At 46.7% G+C, this 17,497-nt stretch overlaps 2 protein-coding genes across 2 annotated transcripts in view; one reads left to right on the top strand and one right to left on the bottom strand.

The window, feature by feature from the left end:
- The first annotated feature begins 1,559 nt into the window (after positions 1 to 1,559).
- On the top strand, positions 1,560 to 5,638 carry LOC109881114 (transmembrane protein 160). Its single transcript, XM_020473269.2, has 4 exons — positions 1,560 to 1,852; positions 1,960 to 1,984; positions 3,765 to 3,857; positions 4,005 to 5,638. Exons 1-4 carry the CDS (start codon positions 1,634 to 1,636, stop codon positions 4,295 to 4,297), a joined length of 630 nt encoding a protein of 209 aa, XP_020328858.1. The 5' UTR covers positions 1,560 to 1,633; the 3' UTR covers positions 4,298 to 5,638.
- A 2,579-nt stretch (positions 5,639 to 8,217) lies between these two features.
- The window catches only part of LOC109881120 (neuronal PAS domain-containing protein 1-like), a 39,332-nt gene continuing 30,052 nt past the window's right edge, over positions 8,218 to 17,497 (bottom strand). The window contains exons 7-12 of the mRNA XM_031796893.1: positions 17,076 to 17,188; positions 16,607 to 16,803; positions 16,087 to 16,193; positions 14,966 to 15,113; positions 12,365 to 12,477; positions 8,218 to 12,096 (exon numbers count right to left, since the gene is read on the bottom strand). Coding sequence (XP_031652753.1) covers positions 11,105 to 12,096; positions 12,365 to 12,477; positions 14,966 to 15,113; positions 16,087 to 16,193; positions 16,607 to 16,803; positions 17,076 to 17,188 — 1,670 coding nt within the window. The 3' untranslated portion in view covers positions 8,218 to 11,104. The remainder of the gene's footprint in view (positions 12,097 to 12,364; positions 12,478 to 14,965; positions 15,114 to 16,086; positions 16,194 to 16,606; positions 16,804 to 17,075; positions 17,189 to 17,497) is intronic.

Here is a 17,497-nt window from a genome sequence, read left to right on the forward strand (position 1 = left end):
AAAGGCGTGGATCTGGGCCTGTTCCAGTGAAAGCAGGATATCCTTCTTGTCGGATTCATTAAAAGGAAAAAATGTCACTTTTCTGATGTCCAGAAGTTATTTTCGGTCATAAGAGATGGTAGCAGCAACATTATGTACATAATAAGTCAAATAAAATACGTTTTTTTAATTACACCAAAAATATAAATTGCGCAATTGTTTGAGAGAATGTAAAACGTCAGCCATGTTCTTCGGCACCATCTTCGCAGTTCACTTTTTCAGGCACAGATTCAACCTCTAAACTCAAAAGAACAGACAATGGCTTCTGTTTCACCACTCACGCCACCCTGTCTGCTTGGCACCAAATGACAAGCATTACAAACACCGGGAATCTTCCCCTTCAGTTGGTCAACTTTTACATTTACTACCAATAGTTGCCCTTGGCGAGGCATTGGAAAACCTCCCTGTTCTTTGTGGTTGAAATTCACTGCTCGATTTCAGGACCTTACAGATAACTGAATGTGAGCAGTATAGACAGTAGATGAGATAGTAATTCAAAAATCATGTTAAACACTATTATGGCCACTAACTGTGGATAAGAGCATCTGCTAAATTACTAAAATGTCACATGTAAAGTCACAGAGCTAGTCCATGCAATTTATGTGACTTAAGCAAATTATTACCCCTGAACTTTAGCCTTGCCATAAAAAGGGACGGAAAATGTAAAAAAATGTAAAAATGTTTTTAAAAAAACAATTCCACTGACATTATGGGGTACTGTGTGTAGGCCAGTGACAACAAATCCAAATCGTAACAACAAAACCTGTAAAATGTTAAGGGATGTGAATACTTCCTGAAAGCAGTGTACATGGCCTTGCATAGGCTCAAATGCAGAACATTCACACCCCTAACATCAATACAACGAACATATTCTAAGTCAGAGATTCTAGGCACATTTATAAAGCCTATCTGAACACAAACCAGCTGGAAACTTAAAGGGCATTGGAGGCATAACTTTACAAAAACACTTGGAATGTTGTCAAACAAATAACACAGAAGTGTTGTGTTGCATTTGGTTCTCACCTCAAACATTTCTTCTCAATCAGACTGCATGGTTGGTCTTATGAGCATAACAGTCAGGCACAGCAATAAAGCCCAGCACAGCAATTAAAGCCAGGCACACATTCTACACAGGACCATGTAGAAAAAGTTGAAAGCGTCACCAGGTGCAAAGGTGGCTTCATACCTTTTACATGTTCCCTTGTAATCCTTACAGGGTCGTTGGTTCCTTCCCTGTCACACAAACAATTTGAAACACTAAAACTGTTTCATTGGCCTTATGTGATAATGGACTCCATTTTGAGGTCTATCGGCGCCATCTGGTGGCTGAATAAGCTAAACACAAGGTGCAGGAAAAGTATAAAGAGATTAACCAGATGTACCGAGAGAAACAGACTACGTTAAACGTTTACAAAATAAAATACACATGTAATAAGGGAAGAATATGGCATGGTTTATTTTACATACCAAACGCATGACGGCGCTACAAATAATACATTTCCCAACATTGTGCACGGGAGCATCACCTCCTTCCGTGTGACGTTTGCAGTGTGAAAGTTCACAGGGCATGCTAAGGTCGTGTTTTTAGAGAGCTATGGCTGCCTTGAGTTGGTTTACTTGCAGACAGCTGCCGCGGATTGCATCTCAGTTCGCCCGGGTTGTGAAACACGTCCGGCCGCAGTACCTCGGAGGACTGCCGGCGAGGAGAGTCCACGGGTCTTCGCGGAAATGGGTAGTTGAGAAGGAGCAATGGGGCAAGGCTCGCGTTCCCGAGTATCATCAGCTGACAGAACTCGATAAGGCGGATGCTTTGGTAAATTACAATGAATACTCCTTCCTGCATTATGGAAATGATCTGTGTGTGCTGACATCACGCACCTTTCTAAATCACTGGGATTTGTCTTATTGTTTGCTCTGCAGATGCTGAGAAAGTCCCACGAAACCGGTAACTGCACATTTACAGAGCATTCGGAATGTATTCAGACCCCTTGACTTTTTCCCCATTTTGTTAAGTTACAGCCTTATTCTAAAATGGATGAAATTATCCCCCCCCCCCTCAAATCTACACACAATACTCCATAATGACAAAGCAAAAACAGGTTTAGATTTTTTTTGCAAATTTATAAAATTAAAATAAACTGATTACATTTACATAAGTATTTTGACCATTTACGCACTACTTTGTTGAAGTACCTTTGGCAGCGATTACAGCCTTGAGTATGACACTACAAGCTTCTCCCATTCTTCAAGCTCTGACAGGTTGGATGAGGAATGTCTCTTCACAGCTATTTTCAGGTCTCTCCAGAGATGTTCAATCGAGTTCAAGTCTGGGCTCTGGCTGTGCCACTCAAGGACGTTCAGAGACTTGTCACAAAGCCACTTCTACGTTGTATTGGCTGTGTGCTTACGGTTGTTGTCCTGTTGAAAGGTGAACCTTCGCCCCAGTCTAAGGTCCTGAGCGCTCTGGAGCAGGTTTTCATCAAGGATCTCTCTGTACTTTGCTCCGTTCAGCTTTCCCTCAATCCTGACTAGTCTCCCAGTCTCTGCCACTGAAAAACATCTTCACAGCATGATGCTGCCACCACCAGGCTTCACCGTAGGGATGGTGCCAGGTTTCCTCCAGGCGTGACATTTGGCATTCAGGCCAAAGAGTTCAGCATTGGTTTCATCAGACCAGAGAATCTTGTTTCTCATGGTCTGAGAGTCCTTTAGGTGCCTTTTAGCAAACTGCATGCAGGCTGTCATGTACCTTTTACAGAGGAGTGGCTTCCGTCTGGCAACTCTACCATAAAGGCATGATTGGTGGAGAGCTGCAGAGATGGTTGTCCTTCTGGCAGGTTCTCCAATCTCCACAGAGTGACCAACGGGTTCTTCGTCACCTCCCTGACCAAGGCCGTTCTCTCCCGATCGGTCAGTTTGTCCGGGCGACCAGCTCTAGGATGGAGGCCACTGTGTTCTTGGGGACCTTCAATGCTGCAGAAATGTTTTGGTACCCTTCCCTCGAACTGTGCCTCGACACAATCCTGTCTCGGAGCTCTATGGACAATTCCTTCGACCTCATGGCTTGGTTTTTGCTCTTACATGCACTGTCAACTGTGGGACCTTATATAGACAGGTGTGTGCCTTTCCAAATCAAGTCCAATCAATTGAATTTACCACAGGTGGACTCTAATCAAGTTGTAGAAACATCTCAAGGATGATCAATAGAAACAGGATGCACCTGAGCTCAATTTTGAGTCTCATAGCAAAGGGTCTGAATACCTTTGTAAATAAGGTATTTCAGTTTTTTTATTTGTAATAAATGTGCAAACATTTCTTAAAACCTGTTTTCACTTTGTCATTATGGGGTATAGTGTATAGATTGATGGGGGGAAAGACATATTTTTGTACATTTTAGAATAAGGCCGTAACGTAACAATGTGGAAAAAGTCAAGGGGTCTGAATACTTTCCGAAGGCACTGTAGATTAGGAAGAGGTTTAAAGACAGGCTATTTATTTAATTACTACGCTATGCATTTTTGTTAGAATTCCTGTTGGCCCAGTTAGATTAGTTGTTATAGTGTAAGAAGTTCTGCATGCGTCTCTAGGCTATGTTTACACGTCTGAATCCAGGAACCTCCGCAACATGGGAGAAGCTCCTGACTGCAAACACTGATAGGGTTAGAGGAAGGAATGAGGGGGTTGTTTTCAGACTGGGCTGTAATCTCTGTGTTGTTCTGTTCTAGGTTTCCTGTCTTGGTTCCGTAACGGACTCCTGGCCACCGGTATCGGGGTCATCGCTTTCGTCCAGAGTGACGTAGGACGAGAAGCAGGCTATGGTAAGGAGGCTAGGAAGGGCCAGGGGCAAGGCTCTATTCTGTCGCAGCGAAGCATAATTATCAGGAAAGTCCTTAACATTGCTGAAACACACCCATTATAAATATACCGCTATCGGTAATCAATCTTTCCGCCTCTCTCTCCCCCAGCCTTCTTCATCCTGGGTGGTGTGTGTGTATCGTTCGGCGGGGCGTCCTACGTGGGCAGCCTCTTTTCCCTGAGGAGGATCATGCTTCTCTCCCTGCCTGCCGTGCTGCTGAATGTTGCTGTGGTAAGCAGCATCGCCCTCTTCTGGCTGTGTGCGGTATCGCTCTACATCGGACGCCTGGAGGTGGAGATTATTCACGAGGATGACGATGACGGAGGGGAGTGCCCAGACTGTCGCGACCGTTGCAACCACTCCCATGGCGACAGGCACCACGGCAACGGCCAAGACAAGTAGAGCGCTTGAGTGGCAAAGGTGACGAAGTGTGTGTTTGTTTCTTTGTGTGTGAGTGAGACCGAGAGAGTGTATGACACTCAAAGATACGTGGGTACAAAGGGGATCAGTGAAAGGCATGATTTGGTTATGTCCTCTGTGAGAGTAGTTTGTGTGGGTGGGTGATTGTCTTAAATTGCTGTGATAGGTATCAGATGGGGCGGCAGGTAGCCTAGTGGTTAGAGCGTTGAACTTGTAACCGAAAGGTTGCAAGTTCGAATCCCCGAGCTGTCCTGGACAAGTCAGTTTAACCCACTGTTTCTAGGCCGTCATTGAAAATAAGGATTTGTTCTTAACTGACTTGCCTTGTTAAATAAAGATGAAAAAATAGATAATATCAGATGTTCGTTTTATTTTACACACACACACACACACACACACACACACACACACACTGTGAGAGTGCCTCATTTGAGTTTATTTACTCCTCATCATGTTAACTTTATGAATCAAAGAGCCCTGTACAATTCTTAAGCCATACTCTGAGCCAGCTCATGCTGTGTTTCACCTAAATATGGTTTTGATTGATGCTATTTTTTAATTTTTTTTATATCAGTTGATTCTATATCCATACAAAGGACTACTTGGATTCTGTGTAGTAATCCTTGCTGGTGACGTAGAATGAGGAGATGTAGCCCATGTCGACGCGTTGAGTGGATGAACTAGCGTCCTATGCGAATTGAACGATATAGGGTACAAATAGGTCATCAACAATGGTCTATCTTTCTGGAATTCGATGTCTCTGTGTGCGTGTAAGTCTGGTCTAGTTCTGTTCTTACAGATAAACGATTTAGGCTTCGGCTTACATTTTTCCAAAGGGTTTTGTGATTCGTATAGCAAATAGCACTTTGCCAGTTTTGTTTTTGTCATGAGTTGTAAATTGCTTTATTAAACATGTTCAATGCAATGTTGAATTCAATATTCAATTTCCATAGAGTCGTTGAACTGCAAAGTAACGATATTACATACCTTTAGTCAATCGAGGGATGATAGTTGGGAGCTACAACTTAATCGAAATTTTGTATAACCTGTATGTTTTGTGTGAGATGATAAGAGTACATTTAGGTATTGTTAGCCTGTAGCCTGTAGCCGCCATCCTGACCTGGCCGCTGAGCTACAGAACATGAGCTTGCGAGACCTGGATGGTGGAACGAGGCGAGCTGGTCTCCGGGTTAGAGATCATCTGTATGGAGTTGCAGTGTGATGTGTGTTTTGATTTCTGCATGGCCTTCAGTACAACTTATTGTACATCATTAGACTTTATGTATGTATGAATGTGTACATAAACACAGTTACAAAATCAAACTGGTGTTATTGCTGTGTGTTTGACCCCTACGCAAAAAGACTACATACTGTATGTTTGTGGTCAATACTTAAAGGTGCTACACAGGATAAAACCAAATGAAAATTGCATTGTAATTTCAGAAAATGGCCATAATATATTTGCCGCTAATAGTGGAATGATAGTGTTTCACTTAATACTTACCCACCATTGCTGTTCTGACTTTGTGGCTGTGTTATATTGTGGAAATCGCTATGTCATGGTTAAAATGCTACACTGTTTGCTCTATTTCAGTTCATGTGAGCAAATAAGCGCTGAATAGTTACAATTACAATGCAAAAATGTAAAAGTACCCTATGTGTAGCACCTTTTTAAAGAGATCAGAATGTTGCATACACCCGTAGGGTTATCGATCAGATTTGACACCGTAGAAATGGAATAAGAATATGGAATCAAAATGGCTGACATTCCCTTAATTCGTCTTGTGTCGTTCCTGTCACTCAACCAAGCATTGATGTCATGTATTCTTCCACCCTCCTCTCTGGGTACACGACACACAGAGCAGCACCTCCCGTGCTGTCTGGATAACACCGCGGGAGGGCGATTATAGGGATCACTGAGTAGGTTACAGGCCCAGGTGCGGGTTATCTCTCATCCATCGATTCACTGGAGAGATGAGAAGGTTCGGGTCGAGGCACGAGCTGCTGAGACTCACCTCTCTGTCCTGAGGTCGGAAGCCCATCCAGTGCTTCTTACCATCCCTCTCTGTCCTTCTCTTTCTCTCCACCCCAGGCGTTTTGGCGCAGTTAGTTTCTCATGCAGGGTGTGTCTGGGTGCTGCATTGTGCCCTAACCCCCCCCCCCCCCCCCCCCCCCCCCCCCCCCCACCCCACCTCCCTTCTCCTCGGCTGCGTCTGACTGCGCAGGCAGCTCTGTTTGGCATGCAGGCGGCTCCTGGGGCCTGGCGCGTCTAAAGGGCATGGCGCCAAGCAGCACGCACCCACACTGACAAACACCCAGACCGTGGACTGACTCAACCCACCTCACGGCACCATGGCAGGTTATAGATGAGCGTATTACCCTCCCCTCACGACCTGGACGGAATAGAGGAGGGATGGGGCTGTGGCAGTGAAATAATGAGTGGAACAGGTGGCGTGGGTGGGGATGGAGAGGCTGAAGGAGGAGGGTTGATAGTGTAAAATGAGTGGTAAGATTGAGGGAAGATAAGAGGTGGAGAAGAGAGGGGGTGGGGCACGTTGAGGGTGGTGTAGTTGGGGATAGGATGGATGGGGGGAGGGAGGAGAGGGGGTATAAAGGAAGGGGGGGGGATCTACCTTCAGTTCTCACTCAAATATTTCCTCCCGTGTTTTCCGTTTCAGTGTCAAGCCCATGTGGCCAAGGTACTATTTCCCTAGAGACTGCAGCTCCGTTCAGGGGCTGAGATAAGCCTTCAAAGTCACTGACAGACAGACAGCCAGGGCGTAGGGTTGAGGAGAGACGCCCATGTCCCCCACAAACCCACAGTCCCTATCTGAGATGTAGAGGCACACCTTCACACCCACCATGGAAAAGGCTATCAGCTGAAGAACTCACTCCTGAGAAAGCAAGAGATAAAGGAGGAACCTGAGGTCATTTCTTAACTCTCTTTACTCGTGTGTGCGCGCGCACACACACACACACACACACACACACACACACACACACACAGCAGACGTGCGCGCACACACACACACTCAGCAGACGTGCGCGCACACACACACACTCAGCAGACGTGCACACACACACACACACGTACACTCACATTTTCTCCCCAACAACTGCTCTTGTTTAGTATGCGCTTCCTTTGGTCTTGAGAAGGAATGATCCTCCCTCTAATGAACTGGGGCCTGCCACTTGAATGTAAAACAGGATTTAACCCGTCTTCAATGTCAGAGCCCCTCCCTAGGGCTGCCTGGAACAACACAACACCCGCTCTGAAACATACACACGTACGGCCCCTCGGTAACACACACACACATGCTCGCATTCGCACACACAGATACACCGGCCATTCGCACAACCCACTGTATGCATACACACGGCCTCAGGCAGACAGACACCCAGCCTGACACAAGCACAGGCATACACACACAAACACTGCCTCAGTCGCACGCACACACACACACTGCCTCAGTCACACACACGCGCACAAGCACACGCACACACTTTGTCTTAATCTTCAGATCCATTACATAGAGAGCTTTGGCTCATAAACCTGGATATACAGTATACTGTCTAACGGGCATGTTTTCTCTGCACCACATCAGGCCCGGGTCACTCAAACTGGGTCACTCAAACCGGGTCTACAGGGACCAATATGGATGATGGTTTTTAACATCCGGTACTTTTTCACAAACATTGTTATGCACCCTTGTGCGGGGCAAGTATAGACATACTCAGCCATCACCTTCATCTTCCAATGTCTCGAGACGGAACGTCGAGATGACTTGAGACACCGAGAAGACTTCTCGAGGTACATTCTGAAGGCATGTTTTTCGAGACAGGCAGTCGCCCGGACAACTCTTACCGACAGCCAGTCAGACACTAGAGGGAAATAAGAAAACTTTCTTGTACTCCTCAAATGTAATATTTTATTGTCGTCATCAGTATCATAGTATTTATACATGGGTTTGTTTTCATTTGAAGATCAGAAGGGGGTGGTGTATTCAGAAATATTTGAACAGAACGGGGTTCGAGTCACTGATGTGGCAGGTAAGTGTGTTGTTGTTGTTGCCGAGCCAGTGGAATTACAACCGACGCACAGGCGAACAGACATACAGGCGAACAGACATACAGGCGAACAGACATACAGAGATACAGATGGACAGACATACAGGCGAACAGACATACAGATGGACAGACGGACAGACATACAGGCGAACAGACATACAGACGGACAGACATACAGACGTACAGGCGAACAGACATACAGGCGAACAGACATACAGACGGACAGACATACAGGCGAACAGACATACAGGCGAACAGACAAACAGAGATACAGACGGACAGACATACAGGCGAACAGACATACAGACGGACAGACATACAGACGGACAGACACACAGGCGGACAGACATACAGGCGAACGGACATACAGGCGAACAGACATACAGAGATACAGACGGACAGACATACAGGCGAACAGACATACAGACGGACAGACATACAGACGGACAGACATACAGGCGAACAGACATACAGGCGAACAGACATACAGAGATACAGGCGGACAGACATACAGGCGAACAGACATACAGACGGACAGACACATAGGCGAACAGACATACAGGCGAACAGACATACAGACAGACAGACATACAGGCAAACAGACATACAGACGGACAGACATACAGAGATACAGACGGACAGACATACAGGCGAACAGACATACAGACGGACAGAGATACAGAAGGACAGACATACAGGCGAACAGACATACAGACGGACAGACACACAGGCGAACAGACACACAGGCGAACAGACATACAGGCGAACAGACATACAGAGATACAGACGGACAGACATACAGGCGAACAGACATACAGACATACAGACGGACAGACATACAGGCGAACAGACATACAGACATACAGGCGAACAGACATACAGGCGAACAGACATACAGACGGACAGACATACAGGCGAACAGACATACAGGCGAACGGACATACAGGCGAACAGACATACAGACGGACAGACATACAGGCGAACAGACATACAGGCGAACAGACATACAGGCGAACCGACATACAGAGATACAGACGGACAGACATACAGGCGAACAGACATACAGACGGACAGACATACAGGCGAACAGACATACAGACATACAGGTGAACAGACATACAGGCGAACAGACATACAGCCATACAGACGGACAGACATACAGGCGAACAGACATACAGGCGAACAGACATACATACGGACAGACATACAGGCGAACAGACATACAGGCGAACAGACATACAGACATACAGACGGGCAGACATACAGGCGAACAGACATACAGACGGACAGACATACAGGCGAACAGACATACAGGCGAACAGACATACAGGCGAACAGACATACAGACGGACAGACATACAGGCGAACAGACATACAGACGGACAGACATCCCCTCGTATGACACACATGGTCCTATACAGCTGACATCCGACCCCTGTCCATCAGTAATTCTTCATTTATAACCAGGACAGCGATTTAAGATATGGGGACATTTTAATCTCTAGAATATTCCGTTTGGGATGATGGTCTTTCTCTCATGGCCTCATAATGTTTGGGATGGGATTTCTGGAGATGTGTTTAAAAATGAATATCTTTGATATGATTTGATATATGTTTTCCACCCCGCCTCTAATGACCTTATATGGATGTTTCGGACAAGTACGTTGAGAACAAAAAGCTGCAGTTCTTATTTTATTGACCACAACTGTACTAAATCCCCATGGTCATATTTGAATGACCACACGTTTAATGACCGCGTTTTTAAACTCCTGTGGTCTTTCTTTCATGTGGTCCGTTTGTGGTATTCATCATGACCACTCTGTAATTTAACCCTTAATGCACACAAGGAAATTCAAAAGTGCTATGTGTTCATAACAAATTTCAGGAAGTGCTCAGACAAATGTGAATAAATCTAAATAAATACCCCCCCCCCAAACCCTTTCTTTTGAATACATTTGTAGAGGGCGTCTGAATTCAACTGTGGCATTTCCCAAAGTATGTTCTCCAGTAAGACAATAGTTCTTACACCTCTCCCACTTCACCCTATGGCAACAACATGACAACATAACAGGACTATGGCTTTCATCTCAAACCCAGCACAGCCCAGCATCTCTAACTTTCACAACACTTCATTCTGTAGGATCATTTTTCAGTTTTTACAAGACTGAAAACATTACAAAGTGACCAGACAGTAGAGGTGTTGTGCGTTCCCGCCTCCCATGCCTTTCTTTCCCAGACGACATCATGACAGAACAGCCTCGGAGTGGAATGGAATGTATCTGAGACTCTCTCACTCTCTCTTTAAGAGATGATTCAGGGGGGGAACAAAAATGTCATCCATTTTCTTTTTCTCTTTTTTTCATTCACACTTAAGTCAGTCTGACAGGCTCAGGAGCAGTTGTTATAATACTGAGGAAGGAATAGTGAAGGTATGTAATGGCCCTGTCTCTATGTACAATATGGCTTTAGACATGGAACACTGCACAGTCATTTAACAGCAGCGGAGAGAGGATGTGGTAGAGCAGAGAGGGGGACAAAGCTTGGACAGCTAGTGGGGTAATGTCAAGTGTCAAAGTCCACTTTGAGTGTCACCCATCCTGTCACCTGCGTCGGAAACCATCTGACTCCCCCACGGAAGCTGTGCAAATTTGTTCAGTTTCCCAACCCCATATGTCCCAATCACCTGCCCCCCATGTCTGTCTCTCTAGCCCCTACTCTCTTTCAGTCCTCCTCGGACCCCGCGGCCCCCCTCAGTCCGTTCACACAGAAGGGGTTGAAGGGATTGTCCGAGGCGGAGAACCCACTGAAGGAGGGCAGGCCGGCCAGCCTCTGGAGGTGGGGGAAGAAGGCTGGGGGGCCCTTGTGGTGGTCGGAGCGCAGCCCCTCAGCACCGAGGTGGGAGTGGGGCAGCTCTGGGGGCGCATAGCGGATGGTACTGGGGGCGTACAGGCTCTGTGGCCCCTGGGGGCCGAGGGCCAGGGGGTGAAACAACACCCGTCCTGCAGCACCCCCCGCTGCCAGTCTATGCAACAGCTCAAAGTCCGGCCCGCCCCCCCTGCCTCCAGACAACATTCCCCGCTCCTCACACGGTAGAGGGGAGGAGCCGGACATCGGAGGGGACATGGAGGGGGAGGGCGGTGTGAAAATACCATTGGGTGGGGCTTCACTGCTGGAGGAGGAGTCCGGGATAGGGGTGAGGGGACTGTCGCCGTTCAGGCTGCCGCAGGGTGTGTGTGTGTGTGAGGGTAGGGGTTGTATGTGTGAGGAGGTGTGTGTGTGTGTCCAGCGACCCCCTGCGATCAGTGCCTCATGTTCAGTCTTGATGTTGGGGCGGCCAGAGAGAGGCGAGGACACTACACTCTTCAGGTGCTGGATTACTGCACGGCCGTTGTGCACCCCGCCGCCCCTCACTGGGGTCTCCCCAGCTCGTTTCGAAGGCCCCTCCTCTCGTTTGACACTCGCGCTGTCTCCCCCATGCTCCCACTCTCTCTCCTCTCCCCCGCTCTCACTGCCCAGGTCTGAGGAGGCTGACACACTCCGCTCTCTCTGGCGGAACTCTTCCAGGCGACGCCGCGTTTCCGCGGGAGCACCCTCAGAGTCAGACCGCAGCGGACGTTTCCTCCTGTCCCCTGATTGGACACCGGGATTATAGATCTCTCTTGGTTTCGAGTCAGGGTCACCTTTACACACAGAGCTTTTCATTGGTTGTGGGCCTGGGAAGGGGAAAAGAGTTGGATGTATCATTACATTTTAGCCATTTAGCAGACACTCTTATCCAGAGTGACTTACAGGAGCAATAAGAGTTAAGTGCCTTGCTCATGGGCACATCGACAGATTGTTCACCTAGTGGTCTCGGGGATTCGAACCAGCGACCTTTTGATTACTGGTCTATTGCTCTTAGCCGGTAGGCTACCTGCTGCCCCATCATGTGTGTTTGTGTATGTGTGAGTGTGCGTGTCTGTTTTGACTGTGGTTCCCTACCCCGGGTTTGTGGCGAGTGTTCTGAAGGGGAGGAGCTGGCTTTCAGACGCTCCGCCCTCAGACTCTCTGGGAGCTGCAGCAGATCCAGGGGAGTGTCTGGGAGCTCTGTCCGACTGAGAGGGAGGGAGAGAGGGAGAGAGGGAGAGAGAGAGAGAGAGAGAGAGAGAGAGAGAGAAAGAAAGAGAGAGAGAGAGATATTGAGAGAGAGAGATATTGAGAGAGAGAGAGAGAGAGAGAGAGAGAGAGAGAGAGAGAGAGAGAGAGAGGGAAAGAGAGAGGGAGAGAGAGAGGGAAAGAGAGAGGGAGAGAGAGAGAGGGAGAGAGAGATATTGAGAGAGAGAGAGAGTGTGAGAGAGAGAGAGAGAGAGATATTGAGAGAGAGAGAGAGAGAGAGAGAGAGAGAGTGAGGGTGAGACAGTAAATATAAGATAATAAATGCACCTTTTACAGCTCTTGAGTGCTGCAGCAAACCACTGTTTATGTCTCCTGATTTAGCAAGATGGGTGCAGGGAGTACTTTACAGAGAGCTTTATATGGTCTTAACTTCCTTCACACCATTACCCTCATCTATCAACAATACCAGCCTCTCCAACTAATACCTCCCATCAACTTCCTTCACACCATTACCATTATCTATCAACAACAACCAGCCTCTCCAACTAATACCTCCCATCAACTTCCTTCACACTATTACCATCATCTATCAACAACAACCAGCCTCTCCAACTAATTCCTCCCATCAACTTCCTTCACACTATTACCATCATCTATCAACAACAACCAGCCTCTCCAACTAATTCCTCCCATCAACTTCCTTCACACTATTACCATCATCTATCAACAACAACCAGCCTCTCCAACTAATACCTCCCATCAACTTCCTTCACACCATTACCCTCATCTATCAACAACAACCAGCCTCTCCAACTAATACCTCCCATCAACTTCCTTCACACCATTACCCTCATCTATCAACAACACCCAGCCTCTCCAACTAATACCTTCCATCAGCTACTCCCAACCCCCCCCAATTTCACGCACACACACACCAGCCACCCTTGCTCTCCCGTATAGCCAGCCCTGCTCCACTCAGGAGCCCACCCGTAAAGAACTGAGCCCAGACAGGATCGGGGGGGGGGGGCTGCTGCTGGAGAAGTTAATGAGCTCTTGTAATTACAGCACTAATGAACTAAAACACCATTCAGACCCAACATTCTGACATCTATTTGTTGTAATAGTATTGTAATTCAGCCTGTCCCCCTTGTTTTTGTCCGACTCCTCTCTTGCTCTGTGCGTGTGTCTGTTTGTCTTGGAGTGTGTATGTGTGTCTGTTTGTCTTGGAGTGTGCATGTGTGTCTGTTTGTCTTGGAGTGTGTATGTGTGTCTGTTTGTCTTGGAGTGTGTATGTGTGTCTGTTTGTCTTGGAGTGTGTACGTGTGTCTGTTTGTCTTGGAGTGTGTATGTGTGTCTGTTTGTCTTGGAGTGTGCATGTGTGTCTGTTTGTCTTGGAGTGTGTACGTGTGTCTGTTTGTCTTGGAGTGTGTACGTGTGTCTGTTTGTCTTGGAGTGTGTATGTGTGTCTGTTTGTCTTGGAGTGTGCATGTGTGTCTGTTTGTCTTGGAGTGTGTATGTGTGTCTGTTTGTCTTGGAGTGTGTGCGTGTGTCTGTTTGTCTTGGAGTGTGCACGTGTGTCTGTTTGTCTTGGAGTGTGTACGTGTGTCTGTTTGTCTTGGAGTGTGTATGTGTGTCTGTTTGTCTTGGAGTGTGTACGTGTGTCTGTTTGTCTTGGAGTGTGTACGTGTGTCTGTTTGTCTTGGAGTGTGTACGTGTGTCTGTTTGTCTTGGAGTGTGCACGTGTGTCTGTTTGTCTTGGAGTGTGTACGTGTGTCTGTTTGTCTTGGAGTGTGTACGTGTGTCTGTTTGTCTTGGAGTGTGTACGTGTGTCTGTTTGTCTTGGAGTGTGCACGTGTGTCTGTTTGTCTTGGAGTGTGCATGTGTGTCTGTTTGTCTTGGAGTGTGCATGTGTGTCTGTTTGTCTTGGAGTGTGTACGTGTGTCTGTTTGTCTTGGAGTGTGTACGTGTGTCTGTTTGTCTTGGAGTGTGCACGTGTGTCTGTTTGTCTTGGAGTGTGTACGTGTGTCTGTTTGTCTTGGAGTGTGCACGTGTGTCTGTTTGTCTTGGAGTGTGTACGTGTGTCTGTTTGTCTTGGAGTGTGCACGTGTGTCTGTTTGTCTTGGAGTGTGTATGTGTGTCTGTTTGTCTTGGAGTGTGCACGTGTGTCTGTTTGTCTTGGAGTGTGTATGTGTGTTTAGGAGCTGGAGGGTTGTGGGTCCTGAGACAGAGACAAAAGAAAATATTGAATTTCCTTGAATCCATGTGCGAATACTTGTATCATTTAGGCGTTGTAAATGAACAAAGCCCTATATAATGCTATAATGAAATGTATACATCGTCATAGTATATTAAAATGACGGTGGACTGAAGGAGTCAGACTCCTTGTCTAAGAGCATAATGCTGGATACATTGTCTGCTGCGGTTGACCTGAGGCTACCGTGGCGACGGGGCTGACTAGCGACGGGGCTGACTGGCGACGGGGCTGACCTGATGACGTAGTTGACCCAGATGACGTTGCGTTCGTGGGGGGCTTTGTGGTTGATGGAGACGGTGGCACAGGACTGGACCCACAGATAACCCCCTCTCCTCTGGAGCCAGCGGTAGTACCCGGTCACCACCTGACCCTTCCTCAACACTGGGGGGGAAGAGAGAGAGAGAGAGAGAATTAGACCCAACCAAATCATGAGAAAACAAAAAGATAATTACTTGACACATTGGAAAGAATTAACAAAAAAACTGAGCAAACTAGAATGCTATTTGGCCCTACACAGAGAGTACACAGCGGCAGAATAGCTGACCACTGTGACTGACCCAAAATTAAGGAAAGCTTTGACTATGTACAGACTCAGTGAGCATAGCCTTGCTATTGAGAAAGGCTGCCGTAGGCAGACATGGCTCTCAAGAGAAGACAGGCTATGTGCTCACTGCCCACAAAATGAGGTGGAAACTGAGCTGCACTTCCTAACCTCCTGCCCAATGTATGACAATATTAGAGATACGTATTTTCCTCAGATTACACAGATCCACAAAGAATTAGAAAACAAATCCAATTTTGATAAACTCCCATATCTACTGGGTGAAATTCCACAGTGTGCCATCACAGCAGCAAGATTTGTGACCTGTTGCCATGAGAAAAGGGCAACCAGTGAAGAACACACACCATTGTAAATACAACCCATATTTATGTTTATTTATTTTATCTTGTGTCCTAACCATTTGTACATTGTTAAAACACTGTATATAAATATAATATGACATTTGTAATGTCTTTACTGTTTTGAAACTTCTGTATGTGTAATGTTAACTGTTAATTTGTATTGTTTAATTCACTTTATATATTCACTTTATATATTATCTACCTCACTTGCTTTGGCAATTTTAACACATGTTTCCCATGCCAATAATGCCTTTGAACTGAATTGAATTGAATTGAGAGAGAGAGAGAGAGAGAGAGAGAGAGAGAGGGGAGAGAGGAAGAGAGTGAAGAGAGAGTTGGCGTAGCACTACAGGACTTTGGCAACAGAGGGCGCTGATTGCAAAATATTAACGTTCAAAGGTAAACACACACACACACACACACACACACAGAGGGCAGGGCAGTGACTCACAGTCCTCATGGCTCTGTCTGATGTTATCCAGGTCTTCCACGTGGATGAAGTGGTAGCAGGTGTGTCCCACCACCTCTGCCGGGCTCAGGTCCATATACTCTGAGATCCTAAAGGGAACAACGATGGTTTTATCCACGTGATGTAAACATAATAGACACACATACACAGGCAAACAAACACATACCATTTCTTAATGGAGTCAAATACAACCATAAAATGATTCACAGTACAACCATATATGCGCCCCCATACAGACATCGGCCCCTGTGTGCATCCGTGTTGTTGATGTGTTGTTGTGTCGTTGTGTAGCTGCGTTGGCGTGTTGTTGCGTTGTTGATGTGTTGATGTGCTGTTGTGTACCGTTGTGTCGTTGTGTAGCTGCGTTGGCGTGTTGTTGCGTTGTTGATGTGTTGATGTGCTGTTGTGTACCATTGTGTCGTTGTGTAGCTGTGTTGTTATGTTGTTGTTGTGTTGCTGTGTTGTCGTGTAGCTGTGTCGTCGTGTGTCACTGTAGCTGTACCTGTTCTCGCAGTAGGTGACCTGCAAATCCATGTTGACCCGGAAGACAAACATCTGGCTCTCCATGCGCACCTCGTTCAGCGTGGAGGGCGGGAGCGTGTGCGCAAGGGCCACCAAGCCCATTGGCCGACGCACCGAGCGGGCGGAGCCTGGCACCATGGCAGGGCGACAGCGGATTCGCCCGGTCACATGGATCACCTGACAGGAAGAGTTTACAGTAACTTGCACGGTTGCACATGTACAGTGTCTCTACTAAACGAACGGCGAGTAGTCCATTACTAGAGTTGCAAAACTCTCTGTTTTTACAGAAATCCTGGCTGGAAGATTCCTGGATTTACGAGGGAATAAACAGGAAACCGGAATTTTGCCACCCTGTACATTCCAAACAGTCTGAATGATTTCTAGGAATGGAGAGTTTGATTTCTCTCTCTCTCTCTCCATATATATATATATATGTCTCTTACTCTGACCTTGTAGCCCGAGGACTTGACGTGGAGGCCTCTCTTGGTGAGGGTGGACTTCATACGGATAAAGAAGCCTCGGTCAGGAGGTTCATTCCCAGGAGAGAGGGGGCTTGAGGGGGCTGTGGAGAGACAGGGGGACGACAAGAGTTAGCTTGGGAGAAACCACATTTGGACCAGATTTGGACAACATCAGTCCAGGTCTACAGACATGTACAGTGGGGCAAAAAAGTATTTAGTCAGCCACCAATTGTGCAAGTTCTCCCACTTAAAAAGATGAGAGAGGACGGTAATTTTCATCATAGGTAAACTTCAACTATGACAGACAAAATGAGGGGAAAAAAATCCAGAAAATCACATTGTAGGATTTTTAATGAATTTATTAGCAAATTATGGTGGAAAATAAGTATTTGGTCACCTACAAACAAGCA

This window comes from Oncorhynchus kisutch, linkage group LG18 (genome assembly GCF_002021735.2).
Source record: "Oncorhynchus kisutch isolate 150728-3 linkage group LG18, Okis_V2, whole genome shotgun sequence".
NCBI classification, from domain to species: Eukaryota; Metazoa; Chordata; class Actinopteri; order Salmoniformes; family Salmonidae; genus Oncorhynchus; species Oncorhynchus kisutch.

Excerpts from the sequence above, each read along its gene's own strand:
- LOC109881114 (XM_020473269.2), top strand. The coding sequence starts at position 1,634 with ATGGCTGCCTTGAGTTGGTTTACTTGCAGACAGCTGCCGCGGATTGCA. Across the intron at positions 1,853-1,959 it reads TCGATAAGGCGGATGCTTTG|ATGCTGAGAAAGTCCCACGA; the intron begins GTAAATTACAAT and ends TTTGCTCTGCAG. Across the intron at positions 3,858-4,004 it reads AGGACGAGAAGCAGGCTATG|CCTTCTTCATCCTGGGTGGT; the intron begins GTAAGGAGGCTA and ends TCTCTCCCCCAG.